The sequence below is a fragment of the Erythrolamprus reginae genome, chromosome Z, assembly GCF_031021105.1.
Source record: "Erythrolamprus reginae isolate rEryReg1 chromosome Z, rEryReg1.hap1, whole genome shotgun sequence".
NCBI classification, from domain to species: domain Eukaryota; kingdom Metazoa; phylum Chordata; class Lepidosauria; order Squamata; family Dipsadidae; genus Erythrolamprus; species Erythrolamprus reginae.
Genome location: NC_091963.1, coordinates 116,094,035 through 116,111,223, shown reverse-complemented (window position 1 = coordinate 116,111,223; position 17,189 = coordinate 116,094,035). Strand labels below are relative to the sequence as shown.

The window sequence follows — 17,189 nt, the reverse complement described above, 5'->3', positions numbered from 1 at the left end:
AACTAAATTAGGACCCTTGAGTTGCAGACTTTGGAAAAGGCTAGTTTGGAGTCTAAATTCGACACAAATATTCTCCAGAATAATTTTACTGGAACATTAATAATGTCTTCCATTTTCCTCATTGGGACTTGTTGTGCATTTCTTTTTCAAATGGATACATACACCATCCAGCAATTGAAAAGCATCTACTGACATATGGAAAACCAGTCCCGCATTTTTCTGTTTTATAATTCCCAATTTCTACACTCTTTTAGTAGTTGTAGAGAATTTTAATAGGTGGAGATTTACCCTCTCTTCGGAGCATTATTATCAGTTTATCATTTCATATTCTTTTGATGAAGCAGCTACTTGATTGGGCAATCACTCAAAAATACTTAAAAAAAAAGACTTTTAGTAGGTTTCCAGAGTTTGGAACAAACTATCCTGGAAGATGGTGGGCCCTCTTTCATTCAATGAGGGACATTGATGTAACTTTTCAGGGGTACTTGATAATTATGTACTAGAGGTGTTGTGATAGTGGACTTGAAATTAAATAATAAAGTTTCTGGAGAATTTCATTTTTTTTACTAGTGCATCATCAATATGGCAGCAGAACATTCAGGGTTCCATTATTTTTTCTATTTTTCTGAAGAAGAAATTAGCAGTTTAGGAAAGCCATCTTTAGAATTTTTCTAGAGAAATGTTTATATTACAAACAAATCATTTTGAAGGAAACAATCCCTTGTTTGTGGAAGAAGATAGGATTTTTTTCCTTGTGTATCTTTGTCATGGAGTTCTTATTTCCAACTAGAAAAAAATACCTACCTTCTCATATCTACTTCTCTATTTAAAGTTCTCTAGAACTTCAGAATTGAAAGAAGCAAAAAATCTAATCCTGCCTTCAGACATGAAGTGTGAATAATCCATTTCATGCTGAACTGCATTGCACCTGTCTACCCCCATGTCAAATTAAGTTCATTATTTGCATACATTCAAATGGCTCTATCTTTTAATCATACCTGTTTCTCCCTACTCTGACAGGGCGTTCCTGGTGATGTTGGTGCTCCTGGTCCTTCTGGTGCAAGAGTAAGTAAAAAAGATCTTTTCTCTAGGTTCTTGTTTGTCTTTATTTGTCCAACAAAGCTTCCAATAAATGATTTGTAATCAACTCACTCTTTATTTCACTTAGGGCGAGAGAGGTTTCCCTGGTGAACGTGGTGCCCAAGGTCCTGCTGGTCCTCCTGGACCCCGTGGTTCCAATGGTGCTCCTGGTAACGATGGTGCTAAGGTAAAAGATGAATAAAGGTCAAGATTAAAAAGCCTATCTTAAATATAAATGAATAGGGTATTGGGTACGCTGAATACCCTGAATTGGGTATTCAGATCATATATGCAAACCCATTCCACTGCTGTTTTCCTAGGAACAAGTGCAATTTTTACTTTTCCTTAATATGCTTTGTGGGGAGTAAGAAAAGTTAAATATTGTGCGGAAATATGTGTGAAAAATAGAATTCAGGAGATATAAAAAATACTTACAAGATTTTTTTAAAGGAAAGACTAGATAAGCACCTCTTTTCTCTCTCTCTCTCTCTCTTGTGGTTTCCAAATGGTGCCATTCCTGATCAACACCTTCCTTGTTGTCTTTATTATGCAAATCTAGGGTGATGCTGGTGCTCCAGGCGCTCCTGGCGGTCAAGGTCCTCCTGGTCTTCAGGGTATGCCTGGTGAACGTGGTGCTGCTGGTCTGCCTGGTGCCAAGGGAGACAGAGTAAGTGCACGATGGTTGAGCGTTGTTGTCAAAATAGCCACCATCATCTTACTATGCTTAAAAAGATGGAGTACAAGCAAAAGCACCCTGGCTTTTTCAAAGAACGCCCACTCCTTTCATCCACCTTCCAGCTTCATGTATGACTTAAGTTTGTTCAAGATTGTACCTAGAGATAATCTTTGACATAGATATTCACTACCTGTCCATCAGGTCAGTCTGATTTAGACTGTATAGTCTAAATGGTTTTGAAATATCTGAATGATATCAGTTCCCAACATTGTGAATTGGGACTTACTTTTATTGTAGACAACGAATGACGGTTGATGACTTTACAGTCTTCTGCACACATGTTCCTTGTCTATCGATAAGTTATGGTCATTCTTGAATGTCACCATAGAAATAAACTGCTGAGAAAATCAAAAGGCAAAGAATTAATTCTATATTATCTTCCATAAACTGGCTTTCAGATGTTTTCCTGAATATAGACCAAGCCAAATTAAAAGTTTGTTGTCTTCCAACTTTGCCTGACCCCTTGTCATAAGAAGTAAAGCTTAAGAGGGCAATCCAGAATTATGATTTTCATATTTAGCTTTCGAGATATATTCAAGAAGATTCCTAACATGTGAAATCTTCTTATTTCGAGATTTCAAAATATATGAATATTGAAAACGAGGTTGAGAAAGGGTAACAACGGAGAATAACAACAACAACAAAATGATTAGGCGACAGGAGACTAAAACATATGAACAACTGTTGCAGGAATTGAGTATGGCTAGTTTAATGAAAGAAAAACCAGGGGTGACATGGTAGCAGTACTAATACTTGAGGGGCTGCCATAAAGAAGAGGGAGTCAAGCCATTCTCCAAGGCATCTGAAGGTAGGACAAGAAGAAATGGGTGGAAATAATAAAGGAGACAATTGACTTAGAACTAAGGAGAACTTCCTGACAGTTAGAACAATTAAGCAGTGGAACGATTTGCCTCCAGAAGTTGAGCCTCCAACAGTGGAGGTTTTAAGAACAGATTGGACAACCATTGGAAACCATCTGAAATGATACAAGGTTTCCTGTTTGCGTAGAATTGGACTACAAATCCTCCAAGGTCCCTTCCAACTCTATTATTTTTTTCAATCTTTATGCTTTTCTGATCTTTTCAGTATTGATAATCTTATTTTGTCTTTTCCTTTTTCTAGGGTGACCCAGGTGCCAAAGGTGCTGATGGTTCTCCTGGCAAAGATGGACCTAGAGGATTGACCGGACCCATTGGACCACCTGGCCCATCTGGTGCTTCTGGCGACAAGGCAAATATTCCATCAATTTGTTCTCCCTAAACCCTTACTGATTTATGGCTATTGGAAGTTATGCCATATGTTTTATTTAATATTTGGCATTCCCTGGCATTTACACAGATATGTGCATGAATTAGGAACTAGCTGCCATTCTCAGATCAAACTTGGTTTGTCGGGATTTTTAGAAAGCATCAGAGAAAGCAAAACGGCATAAATGAGAAGATGCAAATATTGATCTCGGACAAACTTCCTCGAAGACTTTTTGTAGCAAGTCGTAGGCTTTAAGGAAATCCTCTGCTTAGTTTTAGTTATAGCATCTGATCCCAAGGACTGCTTTTTAGAAATGCTAGAAACTAAACCAGTGGGGTGCTCATTGATTCATTTATTTCAAGCAAAATAACCCAATGTGCATCTTCCATTTTAACATAGAGAATAGAATTCAATTACTCCTTCGATATTACACTTCCCCGTGTCTTATGATGCAGTCCCTGGCTTATAAACATATGTTTTTATGACCAATGCACAAGTCATAAATAATAGAAAACCTGTCTTTTTGCATTGAAACTCAGTTAATCTCTGGTTAGAAATGAAGGCTTATTGCCCATTTTAAAATTTTTCATGTGATTGGAAAAAGAAGCATTGATGTGTGTCTTGATAATGTAAGACTGGCTTATCAAAAAGGAATTGTTCTTATAGTACATTTTTGATGCACAAAATGCTATTATCAGGTCTGTGCTAAACCTTGTTGCTTTTTCTCCTTCCCCAGGGTGAAAGTGGTCCCGCCGGCCCTGCTGGTCCCACTGGTGGACGTGGAGCTCCTGTAAGTAATCTGCCTTCCTATATTTGCTTTGGTTTTGGTTTTAATTTTGCCTTGAGGGGACTTGCCTTGAAAAGCTGTTCATGCAGCTCTTACACAGCTGTATAGCTCTAATCCTTCCTTTTTAATTTTGCATTTCTTTCATTCATCGTGACATTTCCTGTCTTTTTCTTGTCCTTCCCAGGGAGATCGTGGTGAGCCTGGCCCCGCTGGACCTGCTGGATTTGCTGGACCCCCTGTAAGTATGATGGAAAAATCTCTTCTGCTTCTCAGGAACCTCATTAAAGTGCTTGTGTCCTCTTACTGCTACAATGAGTTGAAGGCTTTTTCCATACAATATGCTTCAGCTTAGCAGATACATTTAAGCAACATGTGAAACCCAATAAGCATTTGATTTGATTGGGTGTTGAATCCAGCCCATTAAATAAATGTGTGATCTGGTATTAACCAAGGCTCTGGATTAATTCTGTAATCAATTTACTCTGTTAGATTGTTGCAGGAACATAGTAAGTGAACCAGAAAACAGCCATAGAATACCAGGAAATGACCTTTGGTAGGAAAAGAAAATCGAACCAATCAATGGCAGAGTTGGGATCAATTTGCCCTTACTGATAACTTAATTACAGTGGTTAGATATATATGAATATGAACAATATTTTTCAGAAGTTAATGATCTAATGAGTGGTCATAGAAGCAGTTCAATTGAGATCCCAAGAACATTAGACAAGTTATTTGTTATTTATTATTTATTTATTACTTGGATTTGTATGCCGCCCCTCTCCGAAGTTCTTTAATTTGTTCATCTCTTTTTTGGGGGGGAGGCAAATTATTATTGCTCTTCAAGCATTAGGTGAGCTAGTTACTGAAAGATAAAGGTTTAGTCAACAATTCTGCCTATAATAACAGAGATATAAATCAGCCAGCAAATTTCTCAAAACTTATCAAATCCCCATCTTTAGCCTTCTAAATTGCCTTTCCCTGGTTGATCATCCATGGAAAATCCAAAATATTGTATACAGTGGTATCTTGGTACTCATTGCTAATTGGTTCCAGGAATCAGGAGAAATACCAAAAATGAGTACCAAACATATTTTTCCCACAAGGAATAATGTAGTAAATCATAAGACAGCTGACACAAACAAATTTTAGTTTCTGCATTGAATGCCAAACAAACTATGAATACGGGGACATATTTTTCACATCAAAATGCATTACATACCAAATCCAATGAGTTTCAAAGCAGTTGAGTGCCAAGGTACCTCTTTAACAGGAAATTAGAAGTTTGTTCAAGGATTGGTTTAATTAGATATTTTTTTTGAGAAATGCACAAAAAGTTAGAAAGTAAAGCTCATAGAATCTCCTGTGTTTCTATCCCCATCTCCCTGATCTTGACCATCTCTGTTATTTCCATTCCAATAGGGAGCTGATGGACAACCAGGTGCTAAAGGTGAACCCGGTGATGCTGGTGCTAAAGGTGATGCTGGTCCTTCTGGTCCCGCTGGAGCTACTGGTCCTGCTGGCCCTGCTGTAAGTTCTCCTTCACTGCTTCCCATGATCTTCCATGAAAATTTGCCCTTCTCTCAGCCTTTAGTTTCATGCTAACCGCTCTCTGTTGATTGCAGGGTCCCGTTGGTGCTCCTGGCCCCAAAGGTGCTCGTGGAAACGCTGGTCCCCCTGTAAGTATGGGTTCCCCCCTTATAATATTAAATCAGATGCTGTGCTTTGAAATGGTAGTACACTAGGGATTCAATTTATTGTTCCTGTCTTCAAGGAATGCAGAATTAAATCTCCAATAAGGAGAATATTTTTGGCTCAGGGTTAGAAAGGAAGGGTCCTTGGTGTAAAATGTAATACTTTTTAATTTCAGTTTTTTATTTTCCTAAATTGACTAAATAAACTTTCAACACTTATGAAGTGCTGAACAGAATACAAAAGAGGCAACTTTTCTCTAAGAATTTTTAATTTACACCAAGCTGTAAGGGACTAAAGGACTAACACTAAGGGACTAAAGGACCTTAAAAATATTATATTTAAATATCTTATTAAATAAATATGATGTCCCTATTAAAAAGGTCTTGAATCTTGAATAAATATGATATTTAAATATATCATTTAAAATAAATTTCCAATGCCATGCATGCTAGTGAAAGAATCATATTTTAGATCCTGCCTAGAACCATTCTAGCAGGTATTATTAGCACCTAGATCATACACTCTTTCTTGGCTAATACATTTGGGATTCCCAATTAGCAGTTCAGAAAGGCATAGAAAATAAAAGCATCTCCATTAAATAAGAAACAGTGGTGCATCCAGACAAGGTGTTAAAAGGTCTGAGAGAGCTTTTCACACCAGCCTTCACATTTGTGAAACAGCAAATCCCCTTTCAACAATTGCATTCACTGGAACATGGCATATTTGATGAACTTATGTTAGTCTTCTTTTGTAGGAAAGGATGATTGAAAATGGAATGTTTCTTTATCTTTACAGGGTGCTACTGGATTCCCTGGAGCTGCTGGAAGAGTTGGAGCTCCTGGCCCATCTGTAAGTAACCACATAGTTCCGGCTATAAATTGGGGGAAGGGGGAAATCCTCAAAACTTCAAAATGGCCATCAGGGCAAGTTAATTCACAAGGAGAATTTTTCCCCCTTTGGTAAATGAGGATCATAATATTAATCCTAAGGGCAAATGTTATCAATGTGAGAGAAAGCTGAAGGAACTCAGGCCTTAATATTTAATCAGTTAAATGCAAATTAATTTTCCTTTGTCTCTTCCTTGAGACTAAGAATTTTATTAATTCCAATTATTCAATCTAATGTTTAACTCTGAACTGGAAGCTTTAAAATATTCTCCTTACAAATAGGCTTTGCAGCCAGTTTTTCAATAAATTGTTGACTGGAAGAGGACAGCTCCAAAATTGAAACATTTGTAATGGAGTCCAGCTTGGTATTTCAGTGTTGTGAGCATTTTGTGGATATTTCAATTCAGAAATACACAACGGAATGAAGGAATGAACAGGAAAAGTACAGTATAGCAGGAATATATAATACTGATATGATAGATATACCTTATTTCCCAGGAAATTCTGGGAGTTGTTAGAGAGGATAGGTTAAGATCCCTAAGACGAAAATATTAAAATTTCTCAAATTTCATTGAATCAATGCCTGTCAATTGAAAAAGCTGGATTTTTTTCAGCGTAGCTTTTGTTCAAAATGTGGCTAATCAGTTTCCTTGAAGAAACAACTAACATGATTAGCCACCAGAAGAGAAAAATTTGCTCATCCAGAGTGATCTGTCTGATTTGAAGCTTAATTGCATCCCCATCCATAGCCTCTCATTTAATAAAGATTTATATTTAAAAAAAAATATTGTTGCCTACAATATTTTGGCTGGTTGTTGCAGTGGCTTATAGGTCTGTTGCTTTTCTTTCCCCAAAGGGCAACATTGGTCTTCCCGGCCCACCTGGCCCTAGTGGAAAGGAAGGAGGCAAAGGAGTCCGTGGTGAAACTGGACCTGCTGGGCGCCCTGGTGAAGCTGGACCTGCTGGCCCACCTGGACCTTCTGGTGAAAAAGGATCTCCCGGTTCTGATGGACCCGCTGTAAGTAAATCTAAAATCCACTTTTCTTAAATGAAATGTTTGAGTCAAGTTGGACACCTCCCCCTTGAGAAATCTCCCTATTGCATCTTACTGTTTTGAATGCGCATTTGTCTTAAGCTGATATTTAAAGGTATCCTTCCCTAGTGGCAATGTTGCAGGATGCCTTTACATGCAACTGCCACCCATGGCCATTTTCATGGCAATTGGTAAGAGTTATAGTGTTCTGCATCTTTTTCTGGGCAAAGGCTAATCCTTGTCATAAGAAACCATGTGTCACCTGGATCAGGCTTCCTCAATCTCAGCATCCTGGAAATGTCCCAGAAATCTTAACAGCCAATTCTGGAAATCAAACTATGCACAACTGGGGATCCCCAAGTTGGAAAAGTTATTCAAATCAGTTACATTTTAGTTGCTGTTTTTTTTAATGGTTCCTAATCTTTGTATAATTATATTTACTAATTTAATATTTTGCTTATGTTGTTTTGAATAAAACATACATGACACATAAAAATCTCAGGTAGTAACAGTCTTCTGCACCAAGACAAATTCCTTGTGTGTCCAATCACACTTTTCCAGTAAAATTCTATTCCATTCCATTCTACTACACTCCACTCCATTCTACTCTATTGTATTCTGTAGGGATTTTCACATTTAGCCATCCAGAGGAGGGGAACTCCTATTGAGGAAGGATATGGGTTGGAAAACTAGGAAAGAATGATATTACTTGCAGTGTTAAAAAAATATCAGGGTATCCACCAGTTTTCTTCTTCTTCTAAACCCTCCAAATTCTTGTATCCAGAAGGGACAACACACTGCTTTCTACTTACTGAGGTGTAGTTCCATCATTTTCTCTAAACTAATGCCCAGTGGCAATGTTAGCTGAGGATGAGAACATGTGCAGCCTACAAATCATTCAAGAAACAAGGATGGGAAATCTAGTAGAGCATACTAGTCATAAAATAGAAACCTGGCTGTCCACTAAATCTATGCCTTGTTTATAAAATCTACCTTATTTTGCTTTATAGGGCTCACCTGGTACTCCTGGCCCACAAGGTATTGCTGGACAACGTGGTGTAGTTGGTCTTCCTGGACAACGAGGAGAGAGAGGATTCCCTGGACTTCCTGGTCCCAATGTGAGTACTTACAATTCAATCCACTGAAGTTTTCAGAAAGGCAGAAGGGATCCATTTTTATTCTTTAGCTTTATGGGATAAACTTTGGTCTCCAAGAAAGAAGGACAAAGCTGAGGTCTCCTAGGAGAGTTCATACATATATAGGGCTACAATCACAAAAGAAAAATATAACTGGATTTTTCTTCAGACTAATAGGTAAATAAATATGGGCAAACTCAACAAAGATTTTCTTTTGTTTAGATGTTGTTTTCTTCAATAATGCAGTTTGTATGAAGAACACAATTAATATGCAGGGTATATTTCCAAGGAGCAGTGATTAGGGTTGCAATTGATGCCGAAAGCAAAAATGGTGTTTTGTTTTGTTTTTAATCCAGTTACTGTTTTTATTTCTGCACATTCTTACAATGCACAACAATAGTGGGCTTGATTTGTTTGTTTTCACATTTGTGATAATATTGATGTGCATTGCTGCAGAGATAAGTTTTGTTTTCTACTAGTGGTAGATCTTCCTCCATACTGAGGCTGCACTAAAAAGAAAAGTAGCAGAATCTCCTAATGGACCAATATAGTTTCAAAATTTAACACAGGGCAAAACATCACTCAATATTTTCACTAATCGTGACTCTCTAGCTACTTGTTCGACCATAAAGCTCTGATTTTTACGCAATTTACAGTTTTTCCTTTTCCTCCAACTACAAATTGGACTTCTCAAATCCAAAAACATGGGGTTTTTTCCTCATAAGAGTCCCTGCTGCTCCTAACAAAACACAACATATTATAAACCCACAGACTAGCTGATTGTCTATTCAAGTATTTATCTCAGTCATGTTGCTAGTCCTTCAAAATAGAGTTGATGGATCTCCTGGGATTTAAAGCCTTTGTTCCTTGCTGAGAGGCGAGTCTTTTCTGAGAAATATACTTTACAAATTTCTTGGATTCTATTTTAAATAATACGTTACAATAACATCAAAGGACTCCTCAGCTGCAGAAACAGTTGAATTTGGGAGATATTTGATTGCAAAAATCCTGACTATAAATCTTTCAGTCCGAATTGATTTCTGCCTCCCTGTCCAGCAACCTGATTTAGAATTTAGGTAAAGTGGGTGATCTTGCCTTGCATTAATCCTAAGGAGAAGCATCTTTCCCAGAAATGGCTATTCCACCAGGCAGACTGAGATTTTTGTTTAATCCAATTCAGCTTGTCATGAAAAGCCAGAAAAAGCTTAATTCTTTAATATACTAGGAGAAAAGGAAAAGATCTATGGTCAAATTAGCTGGCTGATTATGGCAGCAAAATATTGTATCTTACTGTGTATCTTATACTTTGAATTTTGAACAGATCCTTTTATTAGTATTTCCCCATATACCGAGTACTAGAGAATATAATTCATAATCTATAAGATTCCGTTCTCATTTCCTTCTTTGGAACAGCAGTTTGTGTGAATCATAGCATTGCGTTCTCTTTTGCGGTCCATAGGGTGAGCCTGGCAAACAAGGCCCAGCCGGTTCCTCTGGTGAACGTGGTCCTCCTGGCCCAGCTGGACCCCCTGGATTGGCTGGACCCCCTGGTGAATCTGGACGCGAGGTGGGTGCTCGTTTTTCTAAAGGAGCTTGACGCTTCCAACTCTCCTCAACATCTTCATTCCACTGTGCAAGCTTAGTGTCAGCAAACCTGCCGTATTAATTTCACAATAGACGTTTGTAGCTTTGCCATCCCTTAGAGGTAGAACAGGTTCAGTGTCATACTGAGTGTCCCAGGTTCAATTCTTAAACTCTCTAGCTAAAAGTAGGAAATTCATGAAAGATCTGTGCTGGAGACCTTAGAGAGTTTTAAACTATCAGATGGGTGGAGGCTAGATGAACCAGTAGGTTGGGATTAGAATAAGGGAGCTTCAGGAAAAGATAATGATTAGATACATGAAATGACAATGATTAGATATTTGAAAATCTTGAATTCAGTTTTTAGCATTCAAAACTCCTGTTGGAGACCTTGGAGGGTTATTCACACCAAACATCTTAAGTAATATCTCGGTTGACTTGGGATGGATAAATAATTTCCTGGGAGAGCCTGGAATTCTTTTGTCGGGATAGACTTCTACATTCCCTATGATGCTCAAGTTCAAGTTCTGCCTTCCCTTCCTCTGGCCATCTTGTTTAATCTGCCTCCCTTCTTCCCTGATTCACAGGGTGCTACTGGTGCTGAAGGTGCTCCCGGACGTGACGGTGCTGCTGGTCCCAAGGTGAGTTATTAGCAGTCGATATGCCAAGTATCAAGAACTTACCAATGCTGCAAGATAACACCATTCCAACAAATCCTATCCTAAAACACATTTGAAAATGAAAGGCTGGCTTCACAATGACTCTCTCCCTTTGACCTTTCCAAAATAGGGTGATCGTGGTGAGAGCGGCCCTGCTGGTGCTCCTGGTGCCCCTGGTGCCCCTGGTGCCCCTGGCCCTGTTGGCCCTGCTGGCAAGAACGGAGAGCGTGGTGAGAGTGTAAGTGACTCTTCTTTTTTCCCCTATTCTTATGCCATGCAGCAAGAGAAACCTTTTTCCAATCAGCAGAGGGACCCTTTCCTGTCCCAAGAGCTGCGCTTTCATATGCGCAAGAGAATATTAATGCAAAACCACTCATTTCTGACTGATTATCACCTTCCAAAAATCAAGTTCACTTCTCTTTTTGATAAAATGTCCTTGATCATCACTTAAATATCCAGTTAGACTCCTATGGTAGTTGTGGAAACAAAAGAGAAATAATAATAATAGTAATGAAAGATTAGTTCCTTGTAAAGTAAAATAAAATTGAATCCCAAACTTCTTCTTGCTTTAAAAGAAAGACTCGCATAGAATGCCTGATTTCCCAAAGAAATGAATACTGAGTGGGGATACTTAATTCATGACGTGAACATTTTCTCCTCTTCTTTTCTCCAGGGTCCTGCTGGTCCTGCTGGTCCCTCTGGTCCCTCTGGTGCTCGTGGTCCTGCGGTAAGTTGAAGTTTCAAAATACCTTTTCCTCTCGAAAGCAACCAGATAATTTAAAGGATATTCTGGTTATTATTATGTTGGATGTCGTTCCAAGAGTCTTGCCATTCAGCACTGAATGAATGGAGTTGACTTTTTTTGTTGTCCACTTCTATACTATTTTTGCCCTGGGCAAACTCCAATGTTTTCGGTAGCTGAAATGTCTAAAAAGAAATGGTCATCGGTAGGTTTTGCTCTGTTGGTTAAAAACTGATTTTTTAAAAAAAAACCTTTCTTCCGATCTTTTCCCAGGGCGCACAAGGTGCCCGTGGTGACAAGGGTGAATCTGGTGAACAAGGTGAAAGAGGCATGAAGGGACACAGAGGATTCTCTGGTCTTCAGGGTCCCCCTGGCCCCCCTGTAAGTATCTGTAGTTGACCAAGAACAATAGTCAACTCTTTTTTTGTTGTTTTAGCTTTCTTTGGTTAAAAAAAGAGGAGGGATATGTGTTCCATGTTAATCCATTACATTAGTCAATTTCCATGTCAACCCCATTGTGATAAAATTTCAAATCTGGGTTGATGTATAATTTATTATAATGTCGACTTCAAAAAATATCACAGATTTTGTAGATTTTCTTGCTTGCTGTTTAGAAAAGAATATTCAAACAAAGTTCCTAATCCAAATATCTTATTAAGGAGCTTAACTCAATGCTGTAGTTTTGTAGAAAATGATTAAATGGAACCTTCAATGTTTAGATTGTAGACAGGTTTATGAGCACAGACTACAAGGAAGAGGGGTATACTTTTCTGCTTTGGATGCGAGTTCTCAACTGAGCTGCATTTGTAATATACAAAAACTGCAATTTGTTTCTGAAAGGAAATGCTGCCCATTGAAATCATTTTGATTTTAAAACTACTTCTACAGGTTTTCCTATAAGGGTATCAGCTGTTGAATGACAGCAGAACCATCAGCCCTCATCAAATGTTTTTCTTTACAAATCAATCTACAAATTAATAAATTCAAATTTACCTCTTTGAAATCAGCACCATTAGGAGTGTCTCTGAACCAGTATAACTTAGTAAGCCTCAGAACATTTTGCCTATTGTGTTGTCTGATACTGGTAGACACAAATTCAAGGACACCCAATTGGCAAAGAAGTGCAGCCTTTCAAAAACATCAGTGTTTGGTTAATGTTCTCCCTTCATGCAGAAAAGTATTCTTGTGTGATGTATTCCAACATTTATTTAGGTGATCACAAAAGACTGTATGCAGGCAAATAGATTTGTTCATACATCCATGTGCACTGCGAATGTATTGATTCATCCACATCTACGAGAGAAGCCATTTGTGAGAGTGAAAGATATGGGCAATTAAGAAGCCCAACATTTTATATTAAACCTTATCAGACATACTTTACTGATTTTTAAGCCACTATTAAGTTTGGGATTTCAACTTTCTCACTTGCCCTTGTATTAAAGTAACCAAATATCCATCCAGATGATTTGGGAATAATTGACAAGTTTCTTTTCTGGTATAGGGGTCTCCTGGTGAACAAGGTCCCTCTGGTGCTTCTGGCCCTGCCGGTCCAAGAGTAAGTATGATTATTCCGTAACATTATCTGCTGTGTTACAACCATCCAGAATGAATAAGGGAACCCTCTGAGAACAACATGAAATATATTGAATCTGATCCGGAGTGCAGGATCAGAATACAATAACTGGAAGGAAAGTGTTATTGCAAGATAAGGATAACATAAAACTGTAGTACTCTATTTAAAAAAAACAAAAACCTAGGCTATAATTTTGTTGAGACGAATGTGAAAAATGTATTTCTATGCTGAATTGGATTCTAATGGACAGCAAAAGATATAGTATTATTTTAGAAGAAAAGGGGTGTATCCTATTTTATAAAATGAGACTTGCTGTATCTGTCTTATTTTAGCTTCCCTCCCCCCTTGCTTTTCCATCTTAAGCCACATGCTCAATTAATAATGAATTTTTCCCTTCTTGACAGGGTCCCCCAGGATCTTCTGGTTCCGCTGGCAAAGATGGTCTGAATGGTCTCCCTGGTCCCATTGGCCCACCTGGACCTCGTGGTCGTACTGGTGACGTTGGCCCTGCTGTATGTAATGATTCTAGAAATATTACGACTTACCTACATTGAGTTGGAAAGGTCTTTGCCTTTAATTCTTGTTCTCTTCCTATTCCTCCTGCAGGGTCCTGCTGGACCTCCCGGACCCCCTGGTCCCCCAGGCCCACCTAGCGGCGGTTTTGACTTCAGCTTCCTGCCCCAACCTCCTCAGGAGAAAGCTCATGATGGTGGCCGCTACTACAGAGCCGATGATGCTAATGTTATGCGTGACCGTGACCTGGAAGTTGACACTACCCTCAAGAGCCTTTCTCTTCAGATTGAGAACATCCGTAGCCCCGAAGGAACCCGTAAGAACCCAGCCCGTAGTTGTCGCGACCTGAAGATGTGCCACGGAGATTGGAAGAGCGGTAAGTGCAGGAGAAGCCAGATCTTAGCTTCTAGAAATACCATGGACGATCCTTGTATCTTGACATGTTGCCTTCTACTGTCAGAATTGCTGTTCTTTCTTCTTGCATGCTTTCATTAACTAGTTATTCACAACATAGCTATCAATCCAACAGGGAAGATCCTTCGAGCAGAATATTCAGAAATTTCACAGAAATATTAATTCTATTAAATGTTTTCTTTCTGCAGAATATGATCTGCATAGGTCTTAGTGAGATTCTCTTTCCAAGAGGGTTACAACCAATTAACCACTGTTGCCTGTTCCAACTGTTCCAACTCTTCAAAGAGAAGTAATCTTCCTTGGATTAGAAATATTGGAAAGTGTTGCAATGACATCTTCTTTTATTGCATAGGGTCATTGCCTTGCTAATTATCCTTAGGTCCATTATTTACATAGAGGCATATCTAAACATCACCCCCACTACAATGATCAAAAGTTGCATATATTTTAGGACTTGGACAGTTTTTGAAAACAACGGACCTATAGCCTAGGAAAATGCTACAGAAAAGGAACAGAGAAGATAGCCAGTCAGTCTTGTTTAGAGGATGAAATAAATGAGAATTGGGTTCTTTTCAAGATCATTGTCTGTCAAATTACTCATTTATTCCCCCCCATTCACCCATAAATAGGCATGTACTGGATTGACCCCAACCAAGGCTGCACTCTGGATGCCATCGAAGTCTATTGTAATATGGAGAGTGGAGAGAGCTGTGTCTACCCAGTTCAGGCCACTATTGAACAGAAGAACTGGTACATCAGCAAGAACCCCAAGGAGATGAAACACGTCTGGTTTGGAGAGACCATGCCCGATGGCTTCCAGGTGAGACTGGAAAGATTAAACAACACATTGTTTCTGGGTATTATGGAGGTAAATACTATATCACTTTTTCTTTTCTCTTGGTAGTTTGAATACGGTAGTGAAGGATCCAACCCAGCTGATGTTAACATCCAACTGACCTTCTTGCGCCTGATGTCCACTGAGGCTTCCCAGAACATCACCTACCACTGCAAGAACAGTATAGCTTACATGGATCAACAAACCGGAAACCTGAAGAAAGCTCTGCTCCTCCAGGGCTCCAATGACATTGAGATGAGAGGAGAGGGCAACAGCCGTTTCACCTATTCAGTTATCGAGGATGGCTGCACGGTGAGTCTTCGGGTCCTTTAGATCAAATGTCTACGACCCTTAATTCACGGACTGGCACCAGTCCGTGGCATGCCAGCAACTGGGCCATGCAGACAAGGGAAGACCCATCCATGGGATGCAGACAGCATCTTCCTACAGAGAGGGGTGGCATACAAATCTAATAAATAAATAAATCTGAAACCACACTCTCTCGGATCCATGGAAAAATATTTCTCCACGGATCCAGTCCCTGGTCCCCAAAAGATTTGGGGGCCCTGCTTTAAATGAGACAGCTGGCCTACCGTAAATAGGACATCATCTGCTTTTTAAAATTATCCTAGACAGAGGCAGAAATATTTGAATAGGTTATATACTGTTGCATATAATGTGAAAAGGTCATTCTTTTTATTTTCTCTTATATTTATATAACTTATATTTAAAGATAACTTAAATATGTAGCAACCAAGTCAAAGACTGGAAAATAATGACTCTCTTCTGAATAAAAAATGAAGGCTGATTTGCCAATCCCTTTAATTCAGTTAGTATAAAGAAATATCTCTCTGTACCCATTAATTTGAATAATTGAGCAGGAGAAACATCATTCAGTGTTGGAGGCCCATGAACCATTAAGAGATCCTATTCTGCAGACAAATGTTTTTCCTTGATATAATAGCAGCACTTTTAACTTTCTACTAGTTTCTAGTGTTGGGTTCAGGCTGAGGAGCATAATCGTACGTATCTGATGTTCCTAATTTTCAAGGTAATTTTTAAAGAGGCAGTAAAGTAATTAAGGCATCAGTCTGGAAACCAAGAGATTGTGAGTTTTTCATCCCACTTTAGGTATGAAAGCCAATTGGGTCACTTTAGGCCAGTCTCTGTCTCTCCACCCAACACACCTCACAGGGTTGTTTTGGTGGGAAAAATAGGCGGAGGGAGGAGTATTTAATATGTTTGCCACCTTGGGTTATTTATAAAAACAATAACTGTGAGATAAATAAATAAAGATCTGTCCTGCATTTAGATTTAGATCTTTGCAGAATAGTAAAATGTCCATACTTGTAGTTAGGTCTTGACTAAGATTCTTAGGGGTGGGAACTGCTGTGTACTTGAAAATTAAGAAATAGAATAAGAGATGAAGGCAAATGATGATTCCCCTCATCATTTATTCAAATTTAAAAGATTTAAATTTCAAAGGTCTCGTTTTCAGGCTGATGAATGGGGAATCAGGATTAAAGAACACAGATCTCTGATGAATGCCTGATATAGCCTATATATCATTTGTAATTCCATACAATTTTCATTTCCTTTACAGAGTCACACCAACACTTGGGGAAAGACAGTTATTGAATACAAGACAACAAAAACTTCCCGGTTGCCCATCATTGATGTGGCTCCAATGGACGTTGGTGGTCGGGACCAGGAATTCGGCTTTGATATTGGACCAGTCTGCTACTTGTAAACCCCAAAGGAAACCCAACAGTTTTAAAAATAAAATAAAAAACAGCCAAAAAAGAAGGAAATTTCACATGGACTTGAATTTGTGTCTTTTTCTATCCATCATCTCTAAAACTATTTTCGTTTCCGTTAAAAAAAAACCAAAAAAAGCATTAAACCAAAAAAAAATAAAAATAAATGACTTTTAAAAAATAATTAAGGAAATGCATCCACTTGCTTTTTTTTAAAATTAGAATCACCCAAAGAAAGAATGGCTTGATTTTACCTTCTTCATTTTTAAAATCATGTAATATTTTGGGATCACAATTTGAACATTCCAAATAATATATAGAGCTACCATACAAAATGATAAAAAAATCAGTACCATCTAAGGAATACCTGAATATTAATTACAATTCTTGGGGGGAGGAAAGAATCTGTTGCTTTCTAAGCAACAAAAAAGCAATGCTAAACTAGTCTTACCACCTGCCCATAACATCCTCCTAATTATTGTAAACTTACCCTTTAACCTGGAAGTGAAAAAAGAC

The 17,189-nt window shown here is 38.5% G+C and overlaps 1 protein-coding gene across 3 annotated transcripts in view; it reads left to right on the top strand.

Annotated features, from left to right (window-relative positions):
- The window catches only part of COL1A1 (collagen type I alpha 1 chain), a 158,019-nt gene extending 141,179 nt beyond the window's left edge, over positions 1–16,840 (top strand). For all 3 annotated transcript variants that reach the window (XM_070727318.1, XM_070727319.1, XM_070727317.1), the window contains 22 exons: positions 1,021–1,065; positions 1,169–1,267; positions 1,640–1,747; positions 2,939–3,046; positions 3,801–3,854; positions 4,036–4,089; positions 5,271–5,378; positions 5,474–5,527; positions 6,339–6,392; positions 7,287–7,448; positions 8,474–8,581; positions 10,059–10,166; positions 10,768–10,821; positions 10,970–11,077; positions 11,513–11,566; positions 11,855–11,962; positions 13,083–13,136; positions 13,559–13,666; positions 13,761–14,043; positions 14,711–14,901; positions 14,986–15,228; positions 16,520–16,840. In XM_070727318.1, coding sequence (XP_070583419.1) covers positions 1,021–1,065; positions 1,169–1,267; positions 1,640–1,747; positions 2,939–3,046; positions 3,801–3,854; positions 4,036–4,089; positions 5,271–5,378; positions 5,474–5,527; positions 6,339–6,392; positions 7,287–7,448; positions 8,474–8,581; positions 10,059–10,166; positions 10,768–10,821; positions 10,970–11,077; positions 11,513–11,566; positions 11,855–11,962; positions 13,083–13,136; positions 13,559–13,666; positions 13,761–14,043; positions 14,711–14,901; positions 14,986–15,228; positions 16,520–16,666 — 2,412 coding nt within the window. In that variant the 3' untranslated portion in view covers positions 16,667–16,840. The remainder of the gene's footprint in view (positions 1–1,020; positions 1,066–1,168; positions 1,268–1,639; positions 1,748–2,938; positions 3,047–3,800; positions 3,855–4,035; positions 4,090–5,270; positions 5,379–5,473; positions 5,528–6,338; positions 6,393–7,286; positions 7,449–8,473; positions 8,582–10,058; positions 10,167–10,767; positions 10,822–10,969; positions 11,078–11,512; positions 11,567–11,854; positions 11,963–13,082; positions 13,137–13,558; positions 13,667–13,760; positions 14,044–14,710; positions 14,902–14,985; positions 15,229–16,519) is intronic.
- Positions 16,841–17,189: the final 349 nt, after the last annotated feature.